Below are 24,743 nucleotides of genomic sequence, written 5' to 3'. Positions count from 1 at the left end.
AAAGAAATATTTTTGTACATTTGTATGTACAGGGAAATATTGCTTTCAAAGCACACTTTCCCAACAAACTGCAAATATTCACATAGATTCAACATGTGTATTTGCTTGTTCCATTGGAAAAACTTGTTAGGTAACTTGATATTAACTTTACAGTTTAAGATTTGAATAATAAAAATATATAAATAAAATATACAGTTAAAGCTGTTTAATTTTCAGATCTCCCAGAACATCATAATGAAATACAAATGCTAAGGAAAAGCCATGTAAGTTAGACTCTCAACCCCAAAAATAAAATACTAATGCCAATATTGAGATCTATCATTGCAATATTTACGCAGAGTATCTAGTGTGCAGGTAAGTGTTATATGACCAAAGAGTTCTTTAAGGTAACTAAAATATAAATTATAGTCCTCAGAAATTAAGACAATATAATAGATCACTGTACAGTCTCATAAAGAGTGGAGAATACTCAAGTAAAAAGTATGTAAACTATTACTTGATTCAAAGAGAAAAATAAACGGTATAATATTCTTTTTTCATAAATAATTCCTCATTAATAGTATAAGTCTGAATCATATTTATTATGTAATTTTGGTCATATTATGATTTTGATAAGGTTCATATTAAACATTTATCCTAAAACTTTTTGAACTTCATTTTTAAATAATTTGTTTTCTATGAGACAGTGAGCCTAGATCACAGAACAATACTGAATAAGTAGTATTGCATAAAATCATGTGAATAAAATGTGATTAAATGATTAATTTAGCAATTGTTAAATAAAATGTTCAATAACCATAACATGTTTGTTTTAGACAATGAAGATATAATATCTATAGGGCATATATATTATCCAAAAGCAGACTATTACTATGTTCAAGTGAAATGAGGTAAATAAATAAACATCTAGAATCATGATATCCATTTCTGAGAAATGATTAATTTGGACTAGATGAAATAAAATCTGTTCTTACCCTAAAGGGTGATTATTCTAAATTATGTGTTTGCATGTAAAGTCCCACTGAGTTTATTTGCTTCATTGGGACTCATGTTACATAAATTTTCTAATGCTAACTGACTCAAGTATTCCTCATACCAGATGCGACAGGAATTTAACAGAATTAAACTAAATGATACTCTCATTTTTTCATGGCTAGAACATATGCATGATGAGAAATTCAGGATGATTTTTCTATTTGTAAACTGTATGTACTAAAACACTTTCATAAAAAGGATTGAAAAAAAGTTAAGATATATTACTTTAATCATAATTAAGTTTGCAAATGTAAATAGCCATAAAAATCCATTAAGACTATATTTTCTCAAAACGTTTGTGTCGTAAAAATGCATGATTATTGGTGAGATGGAGTAAATTCTAATTGTATCACTTGATGATACAATTTTCACATAGAGGATTTTCCTCCTCACAGAATCATGTTGTGAATAACCTTCATCACAACATGTTGAGAAGCTTGCTCAGTCCCAGCAACAATCAAGAAAATGATAGCAGCCAATTCAGTCTGATCGATTTAGCATTTGCATGAAGCAGATTCATGCAAAACCTGAATTGACATTAACTTTACATGAACTGTTTTTACTAATAGTGAGCCAATGCTATTGTTTCTCTTACCTCAGTTAAAGAATAAAAACATCAGACTTTTCAGAGGTTACAAATTCTTCAGAGTGAGATTTGTCAAGAACTATTACACCTTTAAAAAACTCGAACTGTGATTCAGTGTTGTCTATGACCATTACCTCATTTGATCCAGATACATGCTGAGGAGCCTCTGTCTGGTAACTTTCCACTGTTCCATAGTTGTATTCTTGAAAATCATCAATAATATTTGCCTAAAGGTAAATTCAAAAGTAGAGCAATTAGCAAAAATTAAGGTAATCCCAAATCGACAGAAATCATGATTAAACTGGGGTATCATATTAGCCAGATGAGTATTTATCTAGTTGGGTTAGGACAATGGCTCATGATCAGAGATCTTCCAGCTTATCTAGGAGAGATCTTGATTGCTTTTTCTTTGCTACCTTTACCCCTAGCTTGGCTTTTGCTGCTGCTTGATAACTTTTCTTCTTCTTGGATGCATTTTTTTCAGATTTGGGGGGTGTAAAGTTTTTGGACTTTTCCTTTGAGTTAGTGGTCACTGTCTTCGTCTTCATTTTGAAATTGAATTTCTTTTTCTGTAAAATGTGGTGGAAGATGGAATGGAAAACATAAATAAAATGAAAAGGAAAATAAAGAGCATAGGTGAAAGGAAAGATAACCAAACAAAACGAGCATCATTCCTTCAGGACAGCTACTGCCAAATAAAAATCACAGTTACGGGGTCATAGAAAAATGACGAATGAAAGGTTTATGATAAGTTTAGGAAGAGTGGACACAGGGAACCACAGGATGACAAACAGCAGGACACCATACACAAAGGCACTGCTTTGCTTTTACCTCAGTTTGTGCTATTGTCTCTTCAGTTACAGTAGGTGTCTCTGTTACACTTTCAGCCTCTTTATATTCTGCTTCCCCATACTCATAGTCATATTCCATTATATCCTCAGGTGCATACTACATTGCAAAGGAAAAAATATCAGGCAATTTTGTTAGTTGCAGGTAACACTACTAACAAAGTGGGAATTATGTTCTTAACTTTACTAGTAAAAGTTAAGAGACAAGGAAATGCTGTTATTTAAATGTTACTTTGCATTACAAGATGCAGTACTGTCTTACACAGAGTATATTAACAGTGACAAAGCAGGTATTCTAAGAGCGGAATAGTGGTTGGGATTGTGAGGAAACTGAAAGTGTGGAATATTAATTCAAACTTTTAATTGTTGAATATTAATTTGAACATGACAATTGCATATTCTGGCATAATTGTTAACTATTCAGTTAATTTTGATTTGTTAAAAAAATGCTACACAAGCCTCTTTTATTTTACAGTAACTTTAATAGGTACTTTTTTCATTAAATTACATGTTTAAAAATAAAAATGTGGAGAATAGTCTTCCCAAGTATGAAATAATTTTCATTTCTATTGGGAGGTGGAAAGGAAAGGAAGGAAAGGGAACAGAAGGAATCTGAAATGAGTCTATATTCCCTTCTAAATACTGGGACCAGGGAAAAGTACAATATAAATTTTTTTCAAATAATTAATTTGCTACAGACTTAAGATCAAAATGAGCACAGAATACTTGTGACCCATTAAAGGATTCAAAATAGGTGTTCATAATTAATACGTTATTTCACTTTTTACAAATACTGCTTTTTTCTATCAAAAGAGTATAATACATAGATATCTTAAACTACATAAACTTAAGTCAAATTGGAAAATGGAATACCAGATTAGTCTGTATTAAAGAAAATTTAGTTGGATAGAGAAGTATGTTTCTCAACAGAGGAATGTTCAATACAGTCATTAATCCTGGATGATGAGGAAAATAATATGCTCATTTTCAAAGCCACATATCTCTATCACAATTTTAACTTTTAGAAGACTTGTAACTCGATTATAAGCTAACAAATGGAAGTTCCCAGGCTAGGGGTCGAATCAGAGCTGCAGCTGTCATCCTACACCAGAGCCATAGAACTCCAGATCCAAGCCTCATCTGTGACCTACACCATAGCTCACAGCAACGCTAGATTCTTAACCCACTGAGCGAGGCCAGGGATTGAACCTGCATCCTCATGGATAGTATTTGGGTTCGTAACCTGCTGAGCCACAACAGGAACTCCCTAATCATTGGTTTTAATCAAAATAACTGAAAATCCATTAAGGTCATATGTAACCCGTAAAAAATATTAAGCATTAAGCAACAAACTCCACAAGCTAAAAGTCTATTATATATGCCTATATGTGTATAATATATATGTATTATGTATACATACGTTTATTGTGTGTAATACATAGCTATATATATGTATACATATATTCATATTATAATATATATTTGTGTATTATACATGCATAAAAATGCATGTATATTTAGCATATATATTTTTATTATATATATATGCTAACAGAATCCTATTTGGAATTCCCTAAGTATTGTATTTGGTAAAATTTTATTTATATCTCAATTGGATCTCTTTTGGCATTTCAAAATTGCCAGAACATTCCTTTTAATCTGCCAGAAAAATAACTCTTCACCACGTCTTTGAGAACTGTGATCACTGTGCCTTCCAACAAACTTTATTAACATAGCAAGGAAAATGAGCACAAATTTTACAAAGACATATGAGACAGATTCAAAACTGATCTCCCGACAATACTGTAATCTGGCCCTTAATGAAATACCCTCACTAGAGCAAACTTCTCTGGATGGTTCAGTTGAAGGTCATGTTGAAACATACAAGCATGTCTTTAATGTTCTTTATGTTCGTCAAAACTTCACTTTGATTAAATTAATTTAAACCAATTCATAATTTTATCTGTTTGGTATTAGTTTCATTATCATTGAATATACATGTGAAGAACTTCAACAAAGCTTTATTCTAATTAGAATTTGGTAAATTAGAAGAATGCTCATATATAAGACACTGAATATTTGTGTTTCTTCATGCCTCTGCAAGTAAGATATAATGTCACCTATTTCTAGAAAAGTTAATGTAAATATTAATCAAAGGCATCATTAAATAAACAAAACAAACACTGAAATCAGATACATGTTAAAATACATTACTGGAAACTGAACAGTGTGTAATGAATAATTTTTATGTAGTTATGGTCACCCTTGTTGGAATAAGAAATAGTGGAATTATATAATTCTCAGCTGGCAGCTTGAAGTAAAACATGAAAGAAAATATTAGCCATTCCAATTTACGCTTTGGAATTTTAAAATTAAGCAGACTTTTCAGAATCACGTGCATCTATAGTGAATTGTAAGATCATAAGACAATATATAAAGGCATAAAGGACTGGTTGTAAAAATGGACAATTTAAATGTATCTTAAATATAGCCTGGCATTCAAAGCAGCTGATTAACTTCGCTATCTTTATATCATGTTTTCTTTTTCTTATGGGAGGAAATATCTTTTCACCTCCATTATTTCCTCCTGTTTAAACTGTTTTCCACATGTAGAGCAATCAGAGTAGCTGTAGCTGTGGAATAGTGAAGGAAATAACATGCTTACCTCCATAGGCATTAAAGAACATCTTTTTCTTAGAGTCATTCTGGAGTCAGTGAGAAGTATCACTGCTTCCATTCTCCTTATTTCTTTATCTAAACAACACCCCCCTTTCGGTGATTATTAACCTGCTTAGAACTTTGCTGCTCTACATGGTGCTTTAGACCATATTTTATGAGATAATTCTCCCTTCTTACTATGGAATTTGGAGGTGCTTCAAAGACAAGTAAAGAAGAGAGAAATAGTTATAATCAATCAGATGAATATATGCAAAGAGACATGCAAAGATGGAATTATTTCCACTATGATCTGTGAGTTGCCAAGCAAAAGTTAGTGTATGCGAGAAGAAAAAAACTTCTTCTAGAAATGTGAAGTATATTTTTATCTAATTTGTTAGGTAGAAGGAAGGCATCATTTAAATCTGTGCATTTATGAGAACTAGAATATATGATAAATATTGAGTGCAAAAAAGTTTAAGATAACACATTTCTTTATAAAATATTGCTTTTCCTTTGCTTCTTTTTTCCTTTTCCATACTTTATTTTTAAAATGTCAATGTCTACTATATATAGGGCATTATAGTTTGTGTAATACATTAAGAAAGAACCACATGTAGATTTAACATCTAATTTCTTATGATATGAGGATAATTTAACTCGACGGGAAAATCTCAAAACCATTGTACCTTTAATACTAGTTACTCTTCTATATAAATGGCATTGTGGAGGTTCAGGTAGAATTATAGTTTAATATGTTAAAATATATCTTTGTTATATATTTCAATCTATGATGATGATGCAATATTGTGCCAAACACAAAAAAAATTGAATCTTAAGATTGATTTAAAATATGTTTTTTGCAGGACATGAATAACACAAAATCACAAGTTGAAGAAAGCACAACTGAGTTAATTTATAAAATAAATTGACATATTTATTAATACAAATTAGAATAATAAATATGCGATTGTCACAAATTTATTAATGGAAAATTAAGTAATATGAGGTACGATGTGTATGTTTGATGCTCTATATTACACTTTGCTTTGAGTCCTTTAACTACTGGTACATAATATTACATTTCCATTTCGTATAGGTAGAACATCTGTAGAACAATTATTAAAATGTGTATTTATAATATATTAATATTATGATATAATGATATATTAAAAGCTAGTACAAAAGTAATATAAGAAGAGCTCACTAATTCCATTAACCAGGTTTTTTTCACACTAGTTTAGAATGGTTATCTTATTATTGAAGTATCAATGTAATTTAATGGTGGGAAAAAAAGTGACAGCTAATTCTTCAAAAATGGCAAGTTTGCTTTTAAATTAATTTAAGATAAAAATGGTTAAAATATTATTTTGCTTTTAAATAACTCAGCTTACCTGATATAATAGCATTAAAATACAGGAATAAAACACCTTAAGGTGATATAATAAGAATGCATACCTTCATTCTTCCAAAAATCAGAGCCATATCTGTCACCTAAAAGAACAAGCCTTATCTTTCTTGAAACAGGAGCAAAATAAATCTCATCAGTCATACTAAATGCTACAAATTTTAATACTGAATCATCACATAATCTCAAATATAAAAACACTAAACCTGATGGATATTTTACCTATCCTCTTGGAATTCAGACTCTGTTTTAATCAATCATAAGGGAACAAAAAGAATAAAGCACTTGAGAACTGTGAAATGAGCAAACACAAATATCCAAGTAATCTTTTTTCTCTCATATTAGCTTTCCTGTCAGCTTAAGACTTTAATCCTGATTTAAAAAAAAAAGACATTAATATTAAGTCATGGAAAAGATTAGTGCAAAAGTGTTCACTATCATACCTTAAAAAGAAAAGTAATGTCAAAGAAATATTTCAAGCACTTATTGGCACCTGATAGTATATTAAAAGTCAAGAAGTAAGCTATTTGTGTTATTTTCAAACCTGAGGACAGTCTTGATGTTTTTAAACTTCCACCCCCACCTTCTAAAATTTAAAACTCTACATATATTTGCTGCCAACTAAAAACTCAATTCCTCCCAGTGTTTGTGTTTTAATTTTCATAAAATCCACATTAAAGAATCTTATGTAAAAATCTGTGTAAAGGGTACACTGTATTATATTTTTTGTACTTTGGGATATTCAAGCTTGATAAAATTGCTATGACTAACTTAGATATGTGTATTTTTGGTGTGAGAGAGAACAGAGAAAAATTTTATTATGGTGAATTTTCTTTCAAAAATAGCCTGGAAGAATGGTTTCACACCTGGGTTTCAAATAAACTGACATAATATTAATCAAAGTGTATGAATAGTTTTAGTTATGCAATCAGATTATACTGCTTTTCATTCCATTGCTCTTTGTATCAAATTCTGTGCAAGAAAAAGAAAACATATTTCAATGTAGCCTAGCCTTATAAGAAATGGAAAAAAAAAAATTCCTCTCAGTATTCAACATGGTCTGAAAACTTTAAGATACCACTAATGCCCCTTTCTCATCTGCATGAATTGCCAAAGCCTGGAGACATGGCAAATACACCAGAAAATAGTCACCCTTGTCTTGAGACTGTTTTAATTATCCAAATGCAAAGGTCAAAAATATATCACTGAGAAATTATCTTGTTTCTCATCTCCCCCCAAATAAAACATGCTCCTATATACATTATAGAAGTGAGGTATCTCTATTTTTAGGAAATTAACAAAATACTTAAGATGGAAACAAACACTAAAAATCTTTATATTGTCTTAGAAATATCAAAACAGTATTAAATACAAAATATAGTTCAAATAAAAGTGAATAAAGAGAAATCAGCCTCAAAACTTCAAACCTGGAGTTCCCACTGTGGCTCAGTGGTAACAAACCCAACTAGTTTCCATGAGGACGCAGGTTCGATCCCTGGCCTTGCTCATTGGGTTAAGGATCTGGTCATTGCCTGAGCTGCAGTGTAGGTTGCAGACACGGCTCAGATCCAGCGTTGCTGTGGCTGTGGTGTGGGCTGGCATCTGTAGTTCTGATTTAACCCCTAGCCTGGGAACTTCCATATGCCATGGACGCGGCCCTGAAAGAAAAAAAACCTTCAAACTTACATCCCAACTATTGAAATGAGAAAATGTGCCCCAATATTAGGGTCCTCACCTCATCGATCTGAGGTTCCTGAGCCTGAGCAGCCTTGGGCGCTGAGGAGTCACAGTCTGGACTGTAATGCTCGCAGTAGTCATATGCCGCTTTGGGGTCACCTATGATCAACAACTGCTGGATGTCCCCCTGCCAAGGAAACAGATGTGGATGTAGTCAGCATATCTGAATACACACATATCCAGAGCAAGATTTATCCAAGATACTGTGTAGTTCATTTTTAAATATCTGAGACAGAAAATCACTTATATTTCAATTTTAAAAACAATCCTATAAGACTGTGAAAGAAATTCACATGTTTTACAAATACCAGATGTTAATATTAAGCTGTTATTCTGTTATATTGTGGTTCAGAGAATCTATATCATATGTATCTGTTTATTAAAACTTGATTATACTGCATTCACATCTTACTATGTATGGAATAAGATAAATAAAATTAGAGTAATAAATTGATTTCAAGGAGTTCCCACCGTGGCTCAGTGGTTAATGAATCTGACTAGGAACCATGAGGTTGCGAGTTAGATCCCTGGCCTTGCTCAGTGGGTTAAGGATCTGGCATTGCTGTGAGCTGTGGTGTAGGTCATAGACGCGGCTCAGATCCTGCCTTTCTGTGGCTGTGGTGTAGGCCAGTGGCTACAGCTCCGATTAGACCCCTAGCCTGGGAATCTCCATATGCTGAGGGAGCAGCCCAAGAAATGGCAAAAAGACAAAAAAAAATAAATAAATAAATAAATAAATACATAAATTGATTTCAAAAAGTAAATAAGATTTAAAAACAGTAAATACATAAAAGCAGTCACATATTTCCAATATTAAAAAACTAAAGAGTTTGATTAAATTATTTTTATGCAAATTTATAAATGAAAATATAGATCCAACTATTGAGTTCTATTAGAGGAATCAATGTCAAAAGAAATTCCTACTTACAAATATGAATGAGAGAAGCAGAGAGAGACTGGAAAATTCCAAATTATAAATTAAAAACCATGAGTTTGGCATATTTTTATTAATAAATGGAGCACCTAAGCATATATTAAAACTCATTTAGAAGTCTGAACAAACTTCATCAAAATAAACATTAGAAATAATTAATAGTAGGGTTATCTAAAGAGTTTTAGTTTCAGGAAGTTCTAGAAACTGTGTAAACAAGGAAAATCAAATAATTTGCTCTTGAAGCCATTCAAATATTTCCACGTGGGTCTAATTTGACATGAAACTAATTTGATATAAATCTATGGGTCATGACAATACCCACTAAGAATTATACTCAGGTAGGAAGAATATTGGGTTAATATTGATTTGAATTTATGATTCAAATCCCTGTAAGTTTGAGCAATGGGTCTGACTCACAGAACTCCTGATTCCATTTTGAATAATTTCATATTTCAGCTTTCTCTATATCTGATGAATAGAAGCTATTTAGACTCGGATGAAAAATTATCATTATCAAAAAATCTCTAACACTGAGTACTAGGAAAGAATCCATAGCACTTGTATATCACAACATTCATTTATTCATCAATAAATGCAGATTGAGAAAGTATAGTACGCAAGACGTTGAACATGGTACCATTGGAGGTGGAAATGTAAATTTGATGTAATCCTTGTCCTTTGGAGAGTGCAATCTAGTTAAGATTTAAAACTAATAAAATGGAGAATTCAATTTATAACTTGACAAGATATAAGCAAACTCTTGTGAAAAAAATGCCAAGAAAAGAGTATAAATTATTTAACTCCAGCTGCCAATTCTTTATTAAATACTGTGGTTACTATCTGTGGTGTGGTAGTTATTTTTTCTGCATTGCTCTTTCTTCTGTCTAAAAAGGATTGTATATTCTTAATCTTAAAATTATCATATATTCTGAGTCACGAATCTGTATTTTCATTTCTACCACTTTTTTAAGATACAATTCACGCATGGAATTTATTCCTTGAAAGTATACAATTTAGTGTTTTTTAGTTGACTCACAGAGTTTTCCATCTATTAACAATATCTAATTTCAGAAAACTATCATCATCCCTAAAGGAAAGACCACAATCATTGGTAGTCGCTTCTTATCTGTCCCTCTCCCCAGGCCCTGGTACCTGGACATTTCATATAAGTGGATTCATATGTCATGAGGCCTTTTGTGATTAGCTTTTTTCATTTATCATGTTTTCAAAGTTCACCCAAGTTTTAACATGTATCAGTACTTCATTCTTTTTTTGAAATAACAATCCACTGTATAGACATACTATATTTTGTGTATCTACTCATCAGTTACTGGAGATTTGAACTGTCTCTACTTCTCCACTTACTAGCCATTTGGCTATTTGTTTTGTATATGTCTTATGCCTTTTTTTGTTATAGTATGTCTCTATTACTACCTTCTTTTGTGTTAAATAGCTATTTTCTAGTGGATAATTTTAACTTTTCTTTCTTTTACTCTATTTTAGAGGGCTTTATTTTTAGTAATTACCCTGAGGGTTACAATTATCATCTCAATTCATAACAACATTTTTCAGATCAATATCAACTTAGCATCAGTTTTGCATTATACAAACATTTCTATTCCCTCTTCCTCTGCTTTGTAATATTATTGCTATACAAATTGTATCTTTAAAAATATGTCATCAACATAATTTTATAAATTTTACTTTATGAAACTGTATTTTAAAACAGGTAAGAGAAGGAAAGTGCTACAAACAATAACAGTCAAAATTTGTACTGTTTTTATATTTACTATGTTGGTACTTTTGCCAGTGTTTATTTCTGTCTGGATTTGAGTTACTGTCTAATGTCCTTTCACTTCAATCTAAAGGACTCCTTTTTTTACTTCTGGTAAGGCAACTCTACTTATGATGCATTATTTGTTTCTGATAAATCTGATGTTTTAATTTCTTTATGTTTGAAGGATAGTTTTGCGTAATATAAAATTTTTAGTTGACAGTCTTTTCTTCCAGAACTTGGACTATGTCACACCACTGTTTTCTGCACTCTGTGGTATTGGACCAGAAATTAGCTGTTAATTGTAATGAGAATCTCTTTTTTTTGTTGTGAGTCACTTTTCTCTTGCTGCTTTGAAGATTCTCTCCTAGTCTTTTGTCTGATTATAACACTTTGGGTGTGGATTTGTACAAGTTTACCTTACTTGCAATTTGTTGAGATTCTCAGATTTATATGCTTTCTATCTCCTTTCTCTCCACGTATTCTGGGACTTCTTTTTTTTTTTTTTTATGTGTTTCTATGCTTGATGTTATCCCCCTGGTTTTTAGCGGCCTGTAAACTTTTTTCAAGTTTATTCTTTTTTCTCTTTAAAGTGAGTAATCTCAACTGATTTCTCATTTTAGAAATTTTATCTATATTTATATTCTCTATTTGATAAGGCATCATTCTCATACTTTCATTTAGTTCTCAAGTCATGGTTTCCTTTAGTTGATGATTTATTTAACATAGTCATAATTGTTGATTTAAGTCTTTGATAAGTCCAAGATGGGCACTTCAAGAACAGTTTCTATAGAGTTGTTTTTCTTTTGTATGGGACATACTTTTCTGATTCTTTGCCTGCCTCATAGGTTTTTGTTGAAAGTCAAACATTTTAAATCTCACCTCTGAAAATTAGATTCCACCTACTTGTCTCCTTGGGGCCTTTTCTTTATTGTTTGTTTGTTTGTTTTGAGTTGTTTTTACTTTTTGTTTGTTTAATGAACTTTTGAAGTAATTATATAAGTCAAGGTCCTTTGCCACCTGTGTCCACTGAAGTCTCTGATAAGTTAGGTTAGTGATAAGTAAGTGCCTGACAATTTTTTAAATATCTTGAACTGGTAAATATCTGTTTGCCAAGAGGCTTTGCATGTGTATTTTAGTGTGAACATGCCTTCAATATTCCAACATTTTACAACTCTGCCTTAGCTCTCATTTCCTGCTGTACAGATCCTCAAGGTCAGTGATATTTGAGATATTGGAGTCTCTTCAGGTCTTTCCTGGACATGCACACAGGCCTGCTAGTTCCCCAAGAATATATCGAAGCTTTTCAGTGCCTTGTATAGACATATTATTTCCAAACTTTTTATCTTTAGTGTCTTTGTCTGACCCTTGTTTGCTTAACATCCTATTATTTAAATGAACACTACCAACTACTTGCTAAAGATCTGGAATGTCACACTAGAAACATAAAAATGACCAAAACTGAAATGTCAAAAACACATATCCACCAATAAAAATTTCATTGGTGGATATGAATGATATGATATGAAAGACTGCAATGTTAAGTCATCCTTGAGATAGATTTTGTTGAATTCAGAAATTTCTCCACTACCAGATTTGGCTATATTTCTTTCAGTTATTTAGTCATTTCATTCAATCATTCATTCAAAAAGTGCTTTAAAAGGGTACATAACAGGTTAATATGTTCAGAATGTACACAAATAAGGAAACATCTACTATATTTCCCAGTAAAACATGAAATAAAGCAGAATCAGCAAAAACCCTTGCCAAAACAATATGGTTTACAATGGTCATACTGTTACTAATATTTCCAACCTCAAAATGATTTATGTTTATGTTATGAGATAGCACAGAAAATCAAACAAATCAGATTTTTTTCCTTTTCCTTTTTTGTCTTTTTGCCATTTCTTGGGCCGCTCCTGTGGAATATGGGAGGTTCCCAGGTTAGGGGTCTAATTGGAGCTGTAGCCACCAACCTACACCAGAGCCATAGCAACACAGGATCCAAGCCGTGTCTGCGACCTACACCACAGCTCATGGCAATGCCGGATCGTTAACCCACTGAGCAAGGGCAGGGATTGAACCCACAACCTCATGGTTCCTAGTCAGATTTGTTAACCACTGTACCACGAAGGGAACTCCCCAAATCAGATTTTTTTCTGAAATTTTTTCAAGGCTCTTTTTTGTAATAGTTAGAATAGACTATAATATTTCTTTTATGCCTACTGATTTTAAACATGCTCAGAGTTAATGAATATAAATTAAAATTTACTGATAACATTTTTCAAACACTAACTGATGAGTTTAGAACACTGAGTAGCCACAATTGAATTTTTATAATTGAACAATAACTAATTCATTATGCCATTTAAAAAAGACCGTTGAGTATACCTTGCATCATTGAGGGTTTCAATCAGAAATGTTGATTCCTGAATCCCAGTTTTGCCATTAATTACTTGGAGTTTTGCAAATCACTCACCCTAATTCATCATTTGTAAAATAAATGCATTTAGAGATATCTAAGGTCTTCTCCTGAACAAAAAATTCTAGAATACCACACATAACTTTTAGAAAACATAATAAACTAAATGAAGCTTTTGCTGAAACATAAAAAAGCTGCCTATCATACTGCATATGGTATTTTTAGTAGTATATTTTTCAGAAGAATACTGGTTTCCTGGGTACTTACTCATCTAGTTAAGGTACTTCACTTCATTAAATGAAATCATGCCAACTTTTCCACTATAAATTCTTCTTTCAGGTGTTAGATATTCAACCATAAAATATACTACTGGAGAGAAACTGGAAAATTCAGTTAAAAACCTAAAGTACTATTTTTCCCACCAGGAATGTTATAGTGTTTTATGTTAATCATATGACATATTATGAGACAGTCTGTAGATAAACAAAAGCATCCTGACAGCCTGAGTGAACTATAAATATTTAGATTCAAGAGTCATAAAAATTTCCACAGCTGTAAGAGGATGAAGTTGCCAAGTAAAATTGACATCTGCTGCATACAATGTATGAAAAAGACATCCTCCTCCTCTATTGATCTACAAAGGCAAATTTAAAGTAGAGCCTTGCAATCTATAGCCATGTTAACTATAGTACTTGTATAAATCTAGAGGAGGGAAGTGATCAAATGTAAAGAAAACTGAATAGAAAGTATCTATAAAGATGAGGTTCTTCCAAATGTCACATGCATTTCAAAAGATCCTGCCACATTTTTACCAAGACCAATTTTATAAGTAGTACCATATCCTTTCAAAAGTAAAATATAATGCACATACTTAACAATTTCTGTTTGTATATACATATCTATAGTAACTGACTTTGAGGCATAGCTATGTCCATTTTCTGTGTTCTGAATGTAGTTACATGAAATATAAAATTTAATACACATTAGTATTTAGTGTGTATTTAGTGTGTACTTAATGTATTTAGTACACATTAAATCTTACATATGCAAAAAATGTGGCTTTTTGCATACGTAAGAAATAACATTTATTGCAAACAATGTTACAAGAAATTGATCTAATGTCTCGGGTCACATGTCAATGTGTCAATATTAAATATCTGCACTTTAAGATTCAACTCCTCATCCTGTGTGGCGTCAACCAATGCTTGGGTGAAGTCAGTTCCCGGCCAGAGCATCCACTGAATTGTATAGCATAGCAGCTGATTCCTGAGAATGAGCAACAAAAAACCAGGTTTGGACCAGCTGCCATGTTCAATCCCTCAAGGCTTTTAATTCCACTTTGAATCTTAGAAGACTTAAATTTTTAATATTAAAGCTTGGATGTTCATTATATTCTAAGAGAATAAGTTACTTCTGGTAATATCTGGAAAAGAATCCAAATATTTACTGACTATGTATCTCACTAAGTTTCCAAAGTTTTTAGAATTAGAAATTTCAACTCCTCTACACCTAGAGAAAAATCACATGCTGCAACTGTATTCAATAAAATCATCTAGCCTCCAAATTTCCCAGAGCACATGCTTAACTCCATTAACTTCAACACGCAGGTATCTCAATGGGAACAAATGCTTTCACAAATGCTTCTTGGAAAAATATTAATTATATGTTGTAAGCAAACGGGAATTAGGTTGATCAAGAAGACAGAAAAATAGCATTAAACAGAAAAAACATCTTAAACAAAACTCCGGATGTGTGAAATTGACAATGTTGGAAAATTATATATAGTACTATGTAGTTGGAAGTAAGGCTCTATATGGTGATCATTAGGGTTGAAAGTGGAAGAGAGATCAGAGCAAGGAACCAATTTAAGAAAAGCATTGTGTGTGAACTGAACCCTTCAAGTTACAGAGTGTAGTTCGAGGACTTGGAACCATGGTGTAAACTGACCAATACTGTATTTTACCAAGATCACTATGACAAGTTAGGGGAGGATGATTTGAAAGCAGTCAGTGTGGAAGCACAGGAATCAGTTAGGAGAATCCATTGTGGTTAAGCCTTGAGAAAATAAACTTAATGGAATGGAGTCAAGGATACATATGGGGTTTATTAGTGTAAAATATCTGTGAGAGTTGGGAATAGACTCGATGCTGATGATGGAGTGGGATGGGAATGGCAAGAAGAGAGGAAAGAAGTGCTTTAGAGAAGAGTGGAAGGTATTTCTGCAGCTTCTGGTATGAGCAAGGGTAGGATGGCAAAAACATTGACTCAGTTGAAAAACATAATAAAAGGAAAACAGTGTGGATCGAACTCTTAAGTCTATGAAGTGAAATGATAATTAATGATTATTTCCAGAATACATTCAGTTTTTCTTTCAAGAAACTTGCCTTTACCCACTTTTGAATTGTACTCCTCTACATGCCACCTGTCAGATTATATCACTGAAGCCAAGCCAAGTCATAAGCATCAGTAAGAATCAGCAGAAATTTTCCCTGCAGCCTGACAGCCCATACTTCTTTCTGTAGCAATTTATACTCATTTTTTTTCCCATTGAGACAAAATAAACTTGCCTAGACTTAGTGTTATGGGCTGACTTGTGTCTCCCCAAATTCACATGTTTAAGTTCTAGCCTCAGAATCTGACTGTATTTAGAGATAGAACCTATGAAGACAAAAACAAGATTGCGTGAAGTCATTATGGTGGGCCCTAATCTAGTGTTATTGGTCTTTTTTATAAGAAGAGAAGATCAATACACAGACACCACAAAGGGAAGATCATGTGGAGACCCACGGAGAAGATGACCACCTACAAGCCAAGGTGAAGGATGTCAGAAGAAAATCAACCTTGCTGACATCTTGATCTCAGACTTCAAGCATCCAGAACTGTGAAAAAATTAATTTCTGTTGCATTAGACATTGTGGTATTTGGTTATGGCAGTCCTAGAAAACTAATACAGACTGGTTAATATTAGTTTGTTTTTATTTATATCTTGCAAGTATTATCTTTATAACAGAACAAAAAAGGGCAAGACAAGTACTTTGGTTTGTTTGTAACATGAGTGATTTCTCACTATGTCCAGGGATGGGTACTAAAGGGATGCTGTGGAAATACTGGCAGATTTAATTTGGGAAATAGCTAGAATTCAGGGTAATCATTAGGGTATAATACCTAACAGTATTACCATGTGTAAATACACTTCAGGCACAGGAAGTAATAGGAAGTAAGAATGATTTAAAAAAAAAAGGATTTGACTCAAGTATAAATATGGAATTTGAAGGGAAGAAGTTTTTAAAGAGCTTTATCAAATTCACTATACTAGAGTTCATACTGAGTTTAAATATCCATTTATTTGATTATTTACAATGGACTTTCATTATGGTAGTAAAAAAGTTAAAACAATTTCTGGTTGTACCATTAACTCCTTAATAATGAAATTATATTCTATTTCATGTCAACAATAAAAAGAAAAAAGAACAGAAAAAAATGTTTTATCATATCAGAAACATAGATATATAAAGTCAGAATGATATATATTTTGTAATCTGTACTTCACTGTATCTGTTCATAATAATATAAGTCAAAAGTAAAACAACACTCTTAGTTCTTTCTTAATTTAAGAAATCAGGAGTTCCCGTCGTGGCGCAGTGGTTAACGAATCCGACTAGGAACCATGAGGTTGCAGGTTCGGTCCCAGCCCTTGCTCAGTGGGTTAACAATCCGGCGTTGCCGTGAGCTGTGGTGTAGGTTGCAGACGCAGCTCGGATCCTGCGTTGCTGTGGCTCTGGCGTAGGCTGGTGGCTACAGCTCCGATTAGACCCCTAGCCTGGGAACCTCCATATGCTGTGGGAGCGGCCCAAGAAATAGCAAAAAGACAAAAAAAAAAAAAAAAAAAGAAATCACATGCAAACATTTAAATTACAAATCTTAAAAAAACACTGAGATGATTCTCATATTACAAAAGGATTTTTCATTTCGAATTTCCATTAAATGATTAACATTTAAAATATGTATAGGAGTTCCTACACCTTGGCACAGTGGGTTAAAAATTCAAGAGCAGTGGCTTGGTTCACTGCAGAGGTGTAGGTTGGATCCCCTGCCTGGTGCAATGTGTTAAAGGATCCTTTGTTGCCAAGCTGTGACATGCCACACCTGCAGTACAGGTCACAGCTATGGCTCAAATTCAATCCCTGGCCTTGAACTTTCCATATGCTGTGAATGCAGCCATAAAATGAAAAAGAAAAACGTATAACCAAAATTTGATCCCTCCCAACAATAAAGTCATCTGATACTTTTTACAAACATCTGTTGTTCAAAATAATACAACTGAAGGTAACATTTAGAATCTATAAAGAGAATTTTAAAATAAAATGAAAATCATTTTGAGATTTTATCTTTAACTTTAGAAGAAACAGTATTTGTATGAAAGGAAACATTATGCATCATTGAATATTTTGAACCTGTATTTTAACACAGACTCAAAGAACAAATTCACATAAGTAATATCAGTATAAAGGTCAAATATGGTCTTTGCAAGCAGGTATGACTTTTAATGCCTATCATACAAAGCTAATAACAGAATTTGACATTTACTTATATTTCATGGCCTTTGACTTGGCAGTAAATTTTGAATCTATTTTTAAAGTAATTATCATCTTTTGACCATGAAAAGAAATGACAGACTCTTTTCATCATTTCACAACGAGTTTAACAGTTGAACTGTCACATTTGCTCCTTTAATCCAAACAATTAAACCAGATATTTGGGTATCATTTTTTTAAATATCAGTTTAGCATCACAATTTTTATTACCTCTTTTTAATTTAAGCCTAGAGAAAATGTCTACCAAGGGATGAAAATAAATCATTGGAAGTAGCACTTTTATACATTCATCATTCTAGTTTTATATGCAGTGATACTGCCCAGAAATAATATTTTAAAATACTTCTTGATGTCTACTCTGTTGAACTCCTCTACTATAATAAATGATATATTTCTTTAATGATTTGAAGTTTTATTAAAACAAAATTGGCCATTTTATGAAATATACAAGTCTAAGAAGATTTTTTAAGATGCATTTATATTGTAAAGTAATTGATACACCTTTTACTCATTTTTAATTTTGAAAAAAAAATGGGTTTTTTTTAGTGTCAACATGAAAACTTCTTTGGTCACTTCAGAATACAGACAGCTTGCACATATGTCTATTGAACAGTGAAAGGTGCAGGTTAGCGGGTTATGCTCTCAGAGTTGAAAGAATTCCCTATTGAAATGAGAGTATTTGGAAAGAACTATACTTTCTGTCAAAGGGGAAAAAAAAAAAAAAAAAAAGCAAACCTGTTACACAGCATTCCTATTTCAGGAGGTACTTCATGCCTTAAAATTTTAAGACAAGCTACATTTTTCCCCCAACTAAATAGTTTCTTAAAAATAAAACAGCACAAGTGATACATAATTTTATTAATAGGTACAGATATATATATTATAAGTCAGATAATAAATGTATTTCTCCTATAACATTTAATGGTAACTTACACAGAAGTTTGACAGCCACATAACTTTCATAATTCTTTTCCCTGACTGTCTACTAATCAGTCATCTATACATCAGCACATGTTTATTTAGGCAAAGTAACATGCTGATTCTATAGATAAGCAAAGAGAAATTAAGAGGGATCCAGATCCTACTTTCAGATAGTGTATAACCCAGTAAGGGAGATTAATTATACACAGATGTAATATATAAGAAACATATTTCCTTAGTACTTGCTGTATTCCAATAAAGAAAAATAAATAAATAAACTGAGGTGGCAGGGGTGGGGGGATTAGACAGTTTTCATCTGGGAAAATCAAAGGAATGATCTAGAAAGACCTGGCATAAATAAGAAAATTATTGAGAAAGTGTCTAGTTTTTCTGTTTAATATAAAGATACTTGGGGCTCCCTGGTGGGCCAATGGTTAAGGATTAGCATTGTCACTGCAGTGACTCAGGTCGCTACTGTGGCGCAGGTTCCATCCCTAGCCCAGGAATTTCTGTATGCTGTGGACATGACCAAATATATAAATAATTATTTATTGGTATTTTTATTGGCTTCCCGAATCATAATCATTTATACTGCTCTCTCTTACCCCATGCCTAAAGAATCTGGCTCCAAAACCCACATCATCAGACTGCCTTGCAGGTTGGTTTCCAGCACGGACAGTGGAAGTGACCACCAGGAGTTTGAGAGGTGGGAAGAGAAGGAGGTTGGTTAGTTTCTCTAACACTGTCCTGTCTGTCACAGCAGTCTGAGATCCTACCCACTTCTGCCACTGTCAGGAAGCACTTTGGCAGGGCTCCAGCTTTCACTGTACCTCTATTTCTGCCTCTCGCCCCTTTAGCCCTTGGAAAGGACATGCTCCTCACCAGGTAACTCTGCCTCCTTGTTCACACCTCCTAAATCACCTAAGTAGAAATCCAGTTTCCTGATGGAAACTACAGTGAACTCACAGGAAAAGTTAGAGAAAGACCATACCAGAGGGCCCTCAAACAGCAACTGGCATGTTCCTTTTTTGTCTATATTAAGTTTAAGGATTCAAACATATCACTGTTCAGGAAGGTAAACTTTCTCTACTAGATGACACACAGTGTACAGTCTGTGCTCCTCTACTTAATAAGCCAATCTATACTGTTTAGTCATTCCCACTGGAATGTAAAACTTCATTTGGAAAGACATGTCTGTTCTGTTCTCCAGTGTTTCCACGGTTCCTTGAATAGGCCTGCACATAGTAGGCATGTAATAAATATTTGTTCAATAAATAGATATCTAGGCAATTAATTTATTCAGTACTAATAAGACGATTTCAACAACTGTAAATTAAGAACACTATTATTCTTCTTGTATTTCCTAAAGATTCTTTAAAAATTAATAGCTACTTAAGCAACTTTTGGAGTGTAATGTGTACACAAATATAAGGTATAATTGTTATAGTACTTGAGGCCAATTAAAGAAGAACACAACTTTGAGCTGCAAACTTCTACATATATCTACAGACACTGTAAATTTAAGAAATGCTGCTGGATAATCCATTTGTAATCATTCCACAAATAAATTCCAAAAAAGTTGAGTTTCAGGAGACTTTAAATCATTATTCTATAAGTAAAGCCCATGAGGAAAAAATAGAAGGGAAAGAAAAATATATTTAGCTAAGCAATTTCCAGAATGTGCCACTGTAAAAGTAACAGTTTAACAAAAGTATATAATGTATCCGTAAGATATAACCTGGACACTAACACTTCTGTTCAAGTTGATATCAGAGCTTTGTTGAAAAGCATGGTGGGTCTTGGTAGAAGTTTTTGATTGTATATCCAGGAACAAGACTGACATTAAATTTTAAACATGGCATAACATCCTCAGAAAGTAGAGATTATCAGAGGATTAGTTGGAAAAACAACAACAACAACAACAAAACTATGCTTCCTATCTACTCAGACTTCTGAATTTGCCAAGGCATTAACTCACATCACAGTTTTTTTCAAACATACTGTACAGTTAATGATTCTTTCTGAACTATTTTTTTGTGGAAAGGGAAAGCTGCCAAAATGCTTAGAATTTTAGTTTAATTGAAAAATGAAACAGATGAGAAAAACCACATAATCACAGACAGAACTGCTACCCACACAGTCTTTATATTTCACTGTGTCCCAAAATCAGCTTAAGAAAGTAGTTTTAAGTAGATGAGAGGTGTTCCTATATCACTTGAATGTACTAATAATTCAACAACTACTTACCAAATGTTACAGAAAATGCTTAAAGGTGTATAAGACACTACCACGAAGGGCACATATTTATCTTGTCCTTTCTAACATACATTCCTTTTTTTTTTTTTTTTTTTTTGTCTTTTTGCTACTTCTTGGGCCACTCCCACAGCATATGGAGGTTCCCAGGCTAGGGGTCGAATCGGAGCCATAGCCACCGGCCTACGCCAGAGCCACACCAACGCGGGATCCGAGCCCGCGTCTGCAACCTACACCACAGCTCACAGCAACGCCGGATTGTTAACCCACTGAGCAAGGGCAGGGACCGAACCCGCAACCTCATGGTTCCTAGTCGGATTCGTTAACCACTGCGCCACGATGGGAACTCCTCTAACATACATTCCTACTGAAAGATAAGTATCAATGTAGTTCTATTACACAAGAAAAATAAAAGAAGAAAAGAAAACATGATTTTTAAAAAAATGGCAACAGATCTTGCCTCCTTCGTCCTTGTTTGGCAAGATGATAGCCCTTGAATGAGTAAGTACTAGAAAGTATATCTATTTCATCCATCAAAAAATAACTTCAGGCACTGTTCTAGACTCTGCAGCTACAGTACAAAGCCTCAGCTTTTTTAGAGCTTACATTCTTGAGAATAAACAAAATGCGGTATCAGAAAGTAAAAGCTGTTGTAAATAAAATAAAGCAGGATAGGAGACGTTTTAGAAGGCAGGATGTTATATTCCAAAATGTGATCATGAAAATTTTTTCTGATAAAAGAATGCTGAGACAAAGGCACCTGTGGAACTAAGGAAGAAAGAAATTCATAAAGTTATCTTGCAGAGAGTCTTCCAGGCAGAAGGACCTGGGGGTGCTCACATCACAAAGCTGGAAAATGATATATATGTTCAAAAAGGTATGTTCCGATGTGAACCAGAGGGAGCAAAGGGGAGAGGAGCCATTGATGAAGTCAGAGAAAATGGACAGAAGGTGTGGCTGGATAACTTGGGAGCCTATAGAATATTGAAAGACCTTTAACTTATACTCTAAATGATATGAAAAGCCACTGGACTATTATAAACAAAGAAGTGATATTCTTTACCGACTCATACACTCTTTCAGCCAGGGGCTATTTGACAAGAATAGGCTTGCAAGTCTAGGCTTGCTGCTTAGAGAACAGACTAACAGATGGGCAGACAGAAAAAGATCACTTAAAAGACTCTTGTAGTTATCCAAGAAATAGTTATAATAATAATAATACTTAATTGGAACTTACTGTATGCCCGCCACTCATCTAAGAACTTTATATAATCCTACTGTAAATAGAAATGAACACCTTAAAAAACTAGTTACCCTCAAAGTACAAAAAATAATTTAAATAATTTATTACATTCTTATTCTATATCCTTGAGCTAATAAGAATTTCATACTTTTTCTATAAAGCTCAGGAAGTATAAAGAAAGATGGTGAAATAATATTTTGTCCAGGATAATCTTATAGCCTTTTAAATCTTTATTAAAAGTACATAGTTTATAAATCATAAAAAGGAAAATTAAAGACCTCTGAATTTAGCTAAAATTCCAAACAGTTCATGTTTTCTTAAGAAGGATACACTGACTACATACTACCCTATGCAAAGCCTAAAATATTAAGTTCCTTTCTCCCTTAATCCCACATACCCAATCAGTTCCTAGGACCTGTCAATTCTACCCTCCCATTAACATCCTGAAGCAAAACCCTTCTCTCCATTTCTTCTCTCATAGCCTTGTCTCTATGCTAAGTACCATTTTTCCCCATTTTTAAAGTTTTATTGATGTAGAGTTGATTTACAATGTTGTGATCATTTCTGCTACACAATAAAGTGATTCTGTTATACGTATACACACATCCATTATTTTAAAGATTCTTTTCCCATATAGATTATCATACAATATTGAGTAGAGTTCCCCGGGCTATATAGTAGGATCCACTGGCCATGCATTCCCTTTACAATATTGTGCATATGCCAATCCCGAACCCCCAGTCCATCTTTTCAACTGTTGCGACATGTCATTTTTTTTTTTTCAACCAGGTTCTTCCAATTCTAGAATAACTCCTTCATTGCCACAAAAAGAACTTTTAAAAAGCAAAATCCAATGTTTAATTCTGCTTAAAGAAACTTCTTAGGATTTATGGTTTACAGTTTAAGCCCCTCAGCATGATGTAAAATGCAGTCCACAGATGGGCTCTAATGCATACAATTAGGCCATCTCTCAAAGGCTCTCAAAGCAAATTGCATTTTCAGATATGCTGAGATCATTCCAAACATTCTTCTTTTGCACAAGTGCCTTCATCTTTAAATATATTTTTATTTTTCATAATTTTGGATATAATTGTTATTTTCTCCCTTGAGCATTTCTATGTCTTTATCATGGACAGAAGCATGTCTTATTACAACTATTTGTATCTCTATATCAATTACTTAAACACAGTGTTTGTTGCATTATAATTATTCTGCTTCAACAGAGAACAGGCAACTACTTAATAAATACCCAACTTTCAAATGACACGCTGTCTTATACTTCTCCTGCCCCTTCTCCTCCCAGACACTTCTAACAAAGCCTTAACCACCTGCAGGTACAGCACTCATTCATGTATTTCTTTTCTTTTTTTTTTTTTTTTTTTTTTTTTTTTTTTTGTCTTTTTGCTATTTCTTGGGCCGCTCCCACGGCATATGGAGGTTCCCAGGCTAGGGGTCGAATCGGAGCTATAGCCACCGGCCTACACCAGAGCCACAGCAACGCGGGATCCAAGCCACGTCTGCAACCTACACCACAGCTTACAGCAACGCCGGATCGTTAACCCACTGAGCAAGGGCAGGGACCGAACCCGCAACCTCATGGTTCCTAGTCGGATTCGTTAACCACTGCGCCACGACGGGAACTCCTCATTCATGTATTTCTAATCTTCATTGGCTATAAACACTGTGCAAACTTTGTGTATGATACTGATGCTGGACCATCCAAATAAACAGGATATTAATCCTGCTCTCAATATATATATGGTCTAATGAGAAAGCTATACATCAACAGATAATTATAAAACAACATGGTAATAGACAATGATAATAAGACTGCGATGCAAGATGGCTTATCTTTTTGAAAAAGTAATACGATGCCACAGAATAATAATAAACCATAAAGGGAAAAATTATGACAACTAATCACAGATAAAACTTATAAAAGGGACAAAACCAAATGTGTGACACTTTGTTGTGCACTGCTGGCAGTAGATAATCTAGTGATGTACTAATCAAAACGCAGATAACTAAACCACACAAAGTAATGCTCCTATTAGAGGAAAAGCAATATGCATACAAGTGGTACTTTGGATCTTCTGTAGGGTCCTGAAATCTGAATCCACCACAAACGTTATGCTGCGTTTCTTGAAACAGTTCCAACCGTAGACCCCACTAAATAAGAAATTCTACTATCATTAGACTCCCCAAACAAAAGCTGTTATTTGCATATGACACTACAATAGTGAAGATCTGATTATACTCTGAATGGCAACAGAATGCTAAGTGGTTATTATACAATATAGTACAGTGATGTCTAGAAAGGAGAACTGAGGAA

At 33.4% G+C, this 24,743-nt stretch overlaps 1 protein-coding gene across 5 annotated transcripts in view; it reads right to left on the bottom strand.

The window, feature by feature from the left end:
- The window catches only part of COL11A1 (collagen type XI alpha 1 chain), a 526,061-nt gene that overhangs the window by 132,228 nt on the left and 369,090 nt on the right, over nt 1–24,743 (bottom strand). For all 5 annotated transcript variants that reach the window (XR_014844630.1, XM_085023829.1, XM_085023830.1 and 2 more), the window contains 3 exons: nt 8,268–8,396; nt 2,453–2,569; nt 1,756–1,848 (listed from right to left, as the gene is read on the bottom strand). Coding sequence is in view for 4 of the 5 variants with exons in the window: in XM_085023829.1 (XP_084879955.1) it covers nt 1,756–1,848; nt 2,453–2,569; nt 8,268–8,396 (339 nt within the window). In the remaining variant the exon portion in view is untranslated. The remainder of the gene's footprint in view (nt 1–1,755; nt 1,849–2,452; nt 2,570–8,267; nt 8,397–24,743) is intronic.

The sequence above is a fragment of the Sus scrofa genome, chromosome 4, assembly GCF_054392235.1.
Source record: "Sus scrofa isolate SSC_HxYL_T2T_F1_AM1 chromosome 4, Sscrofa_HxYL_maternal_Yorkshire_Landrace_v2.0, whole genome shotgun sequence".
Lineage (NCBI taxonomy): Eukaryota > Metazoa > Chordata > Mammalia > Artiodactyla > Suidae > Sus > Sus scrofa.
This window is presented reverse-complemented; position numbering and strand designations above follow the sequence as displayed.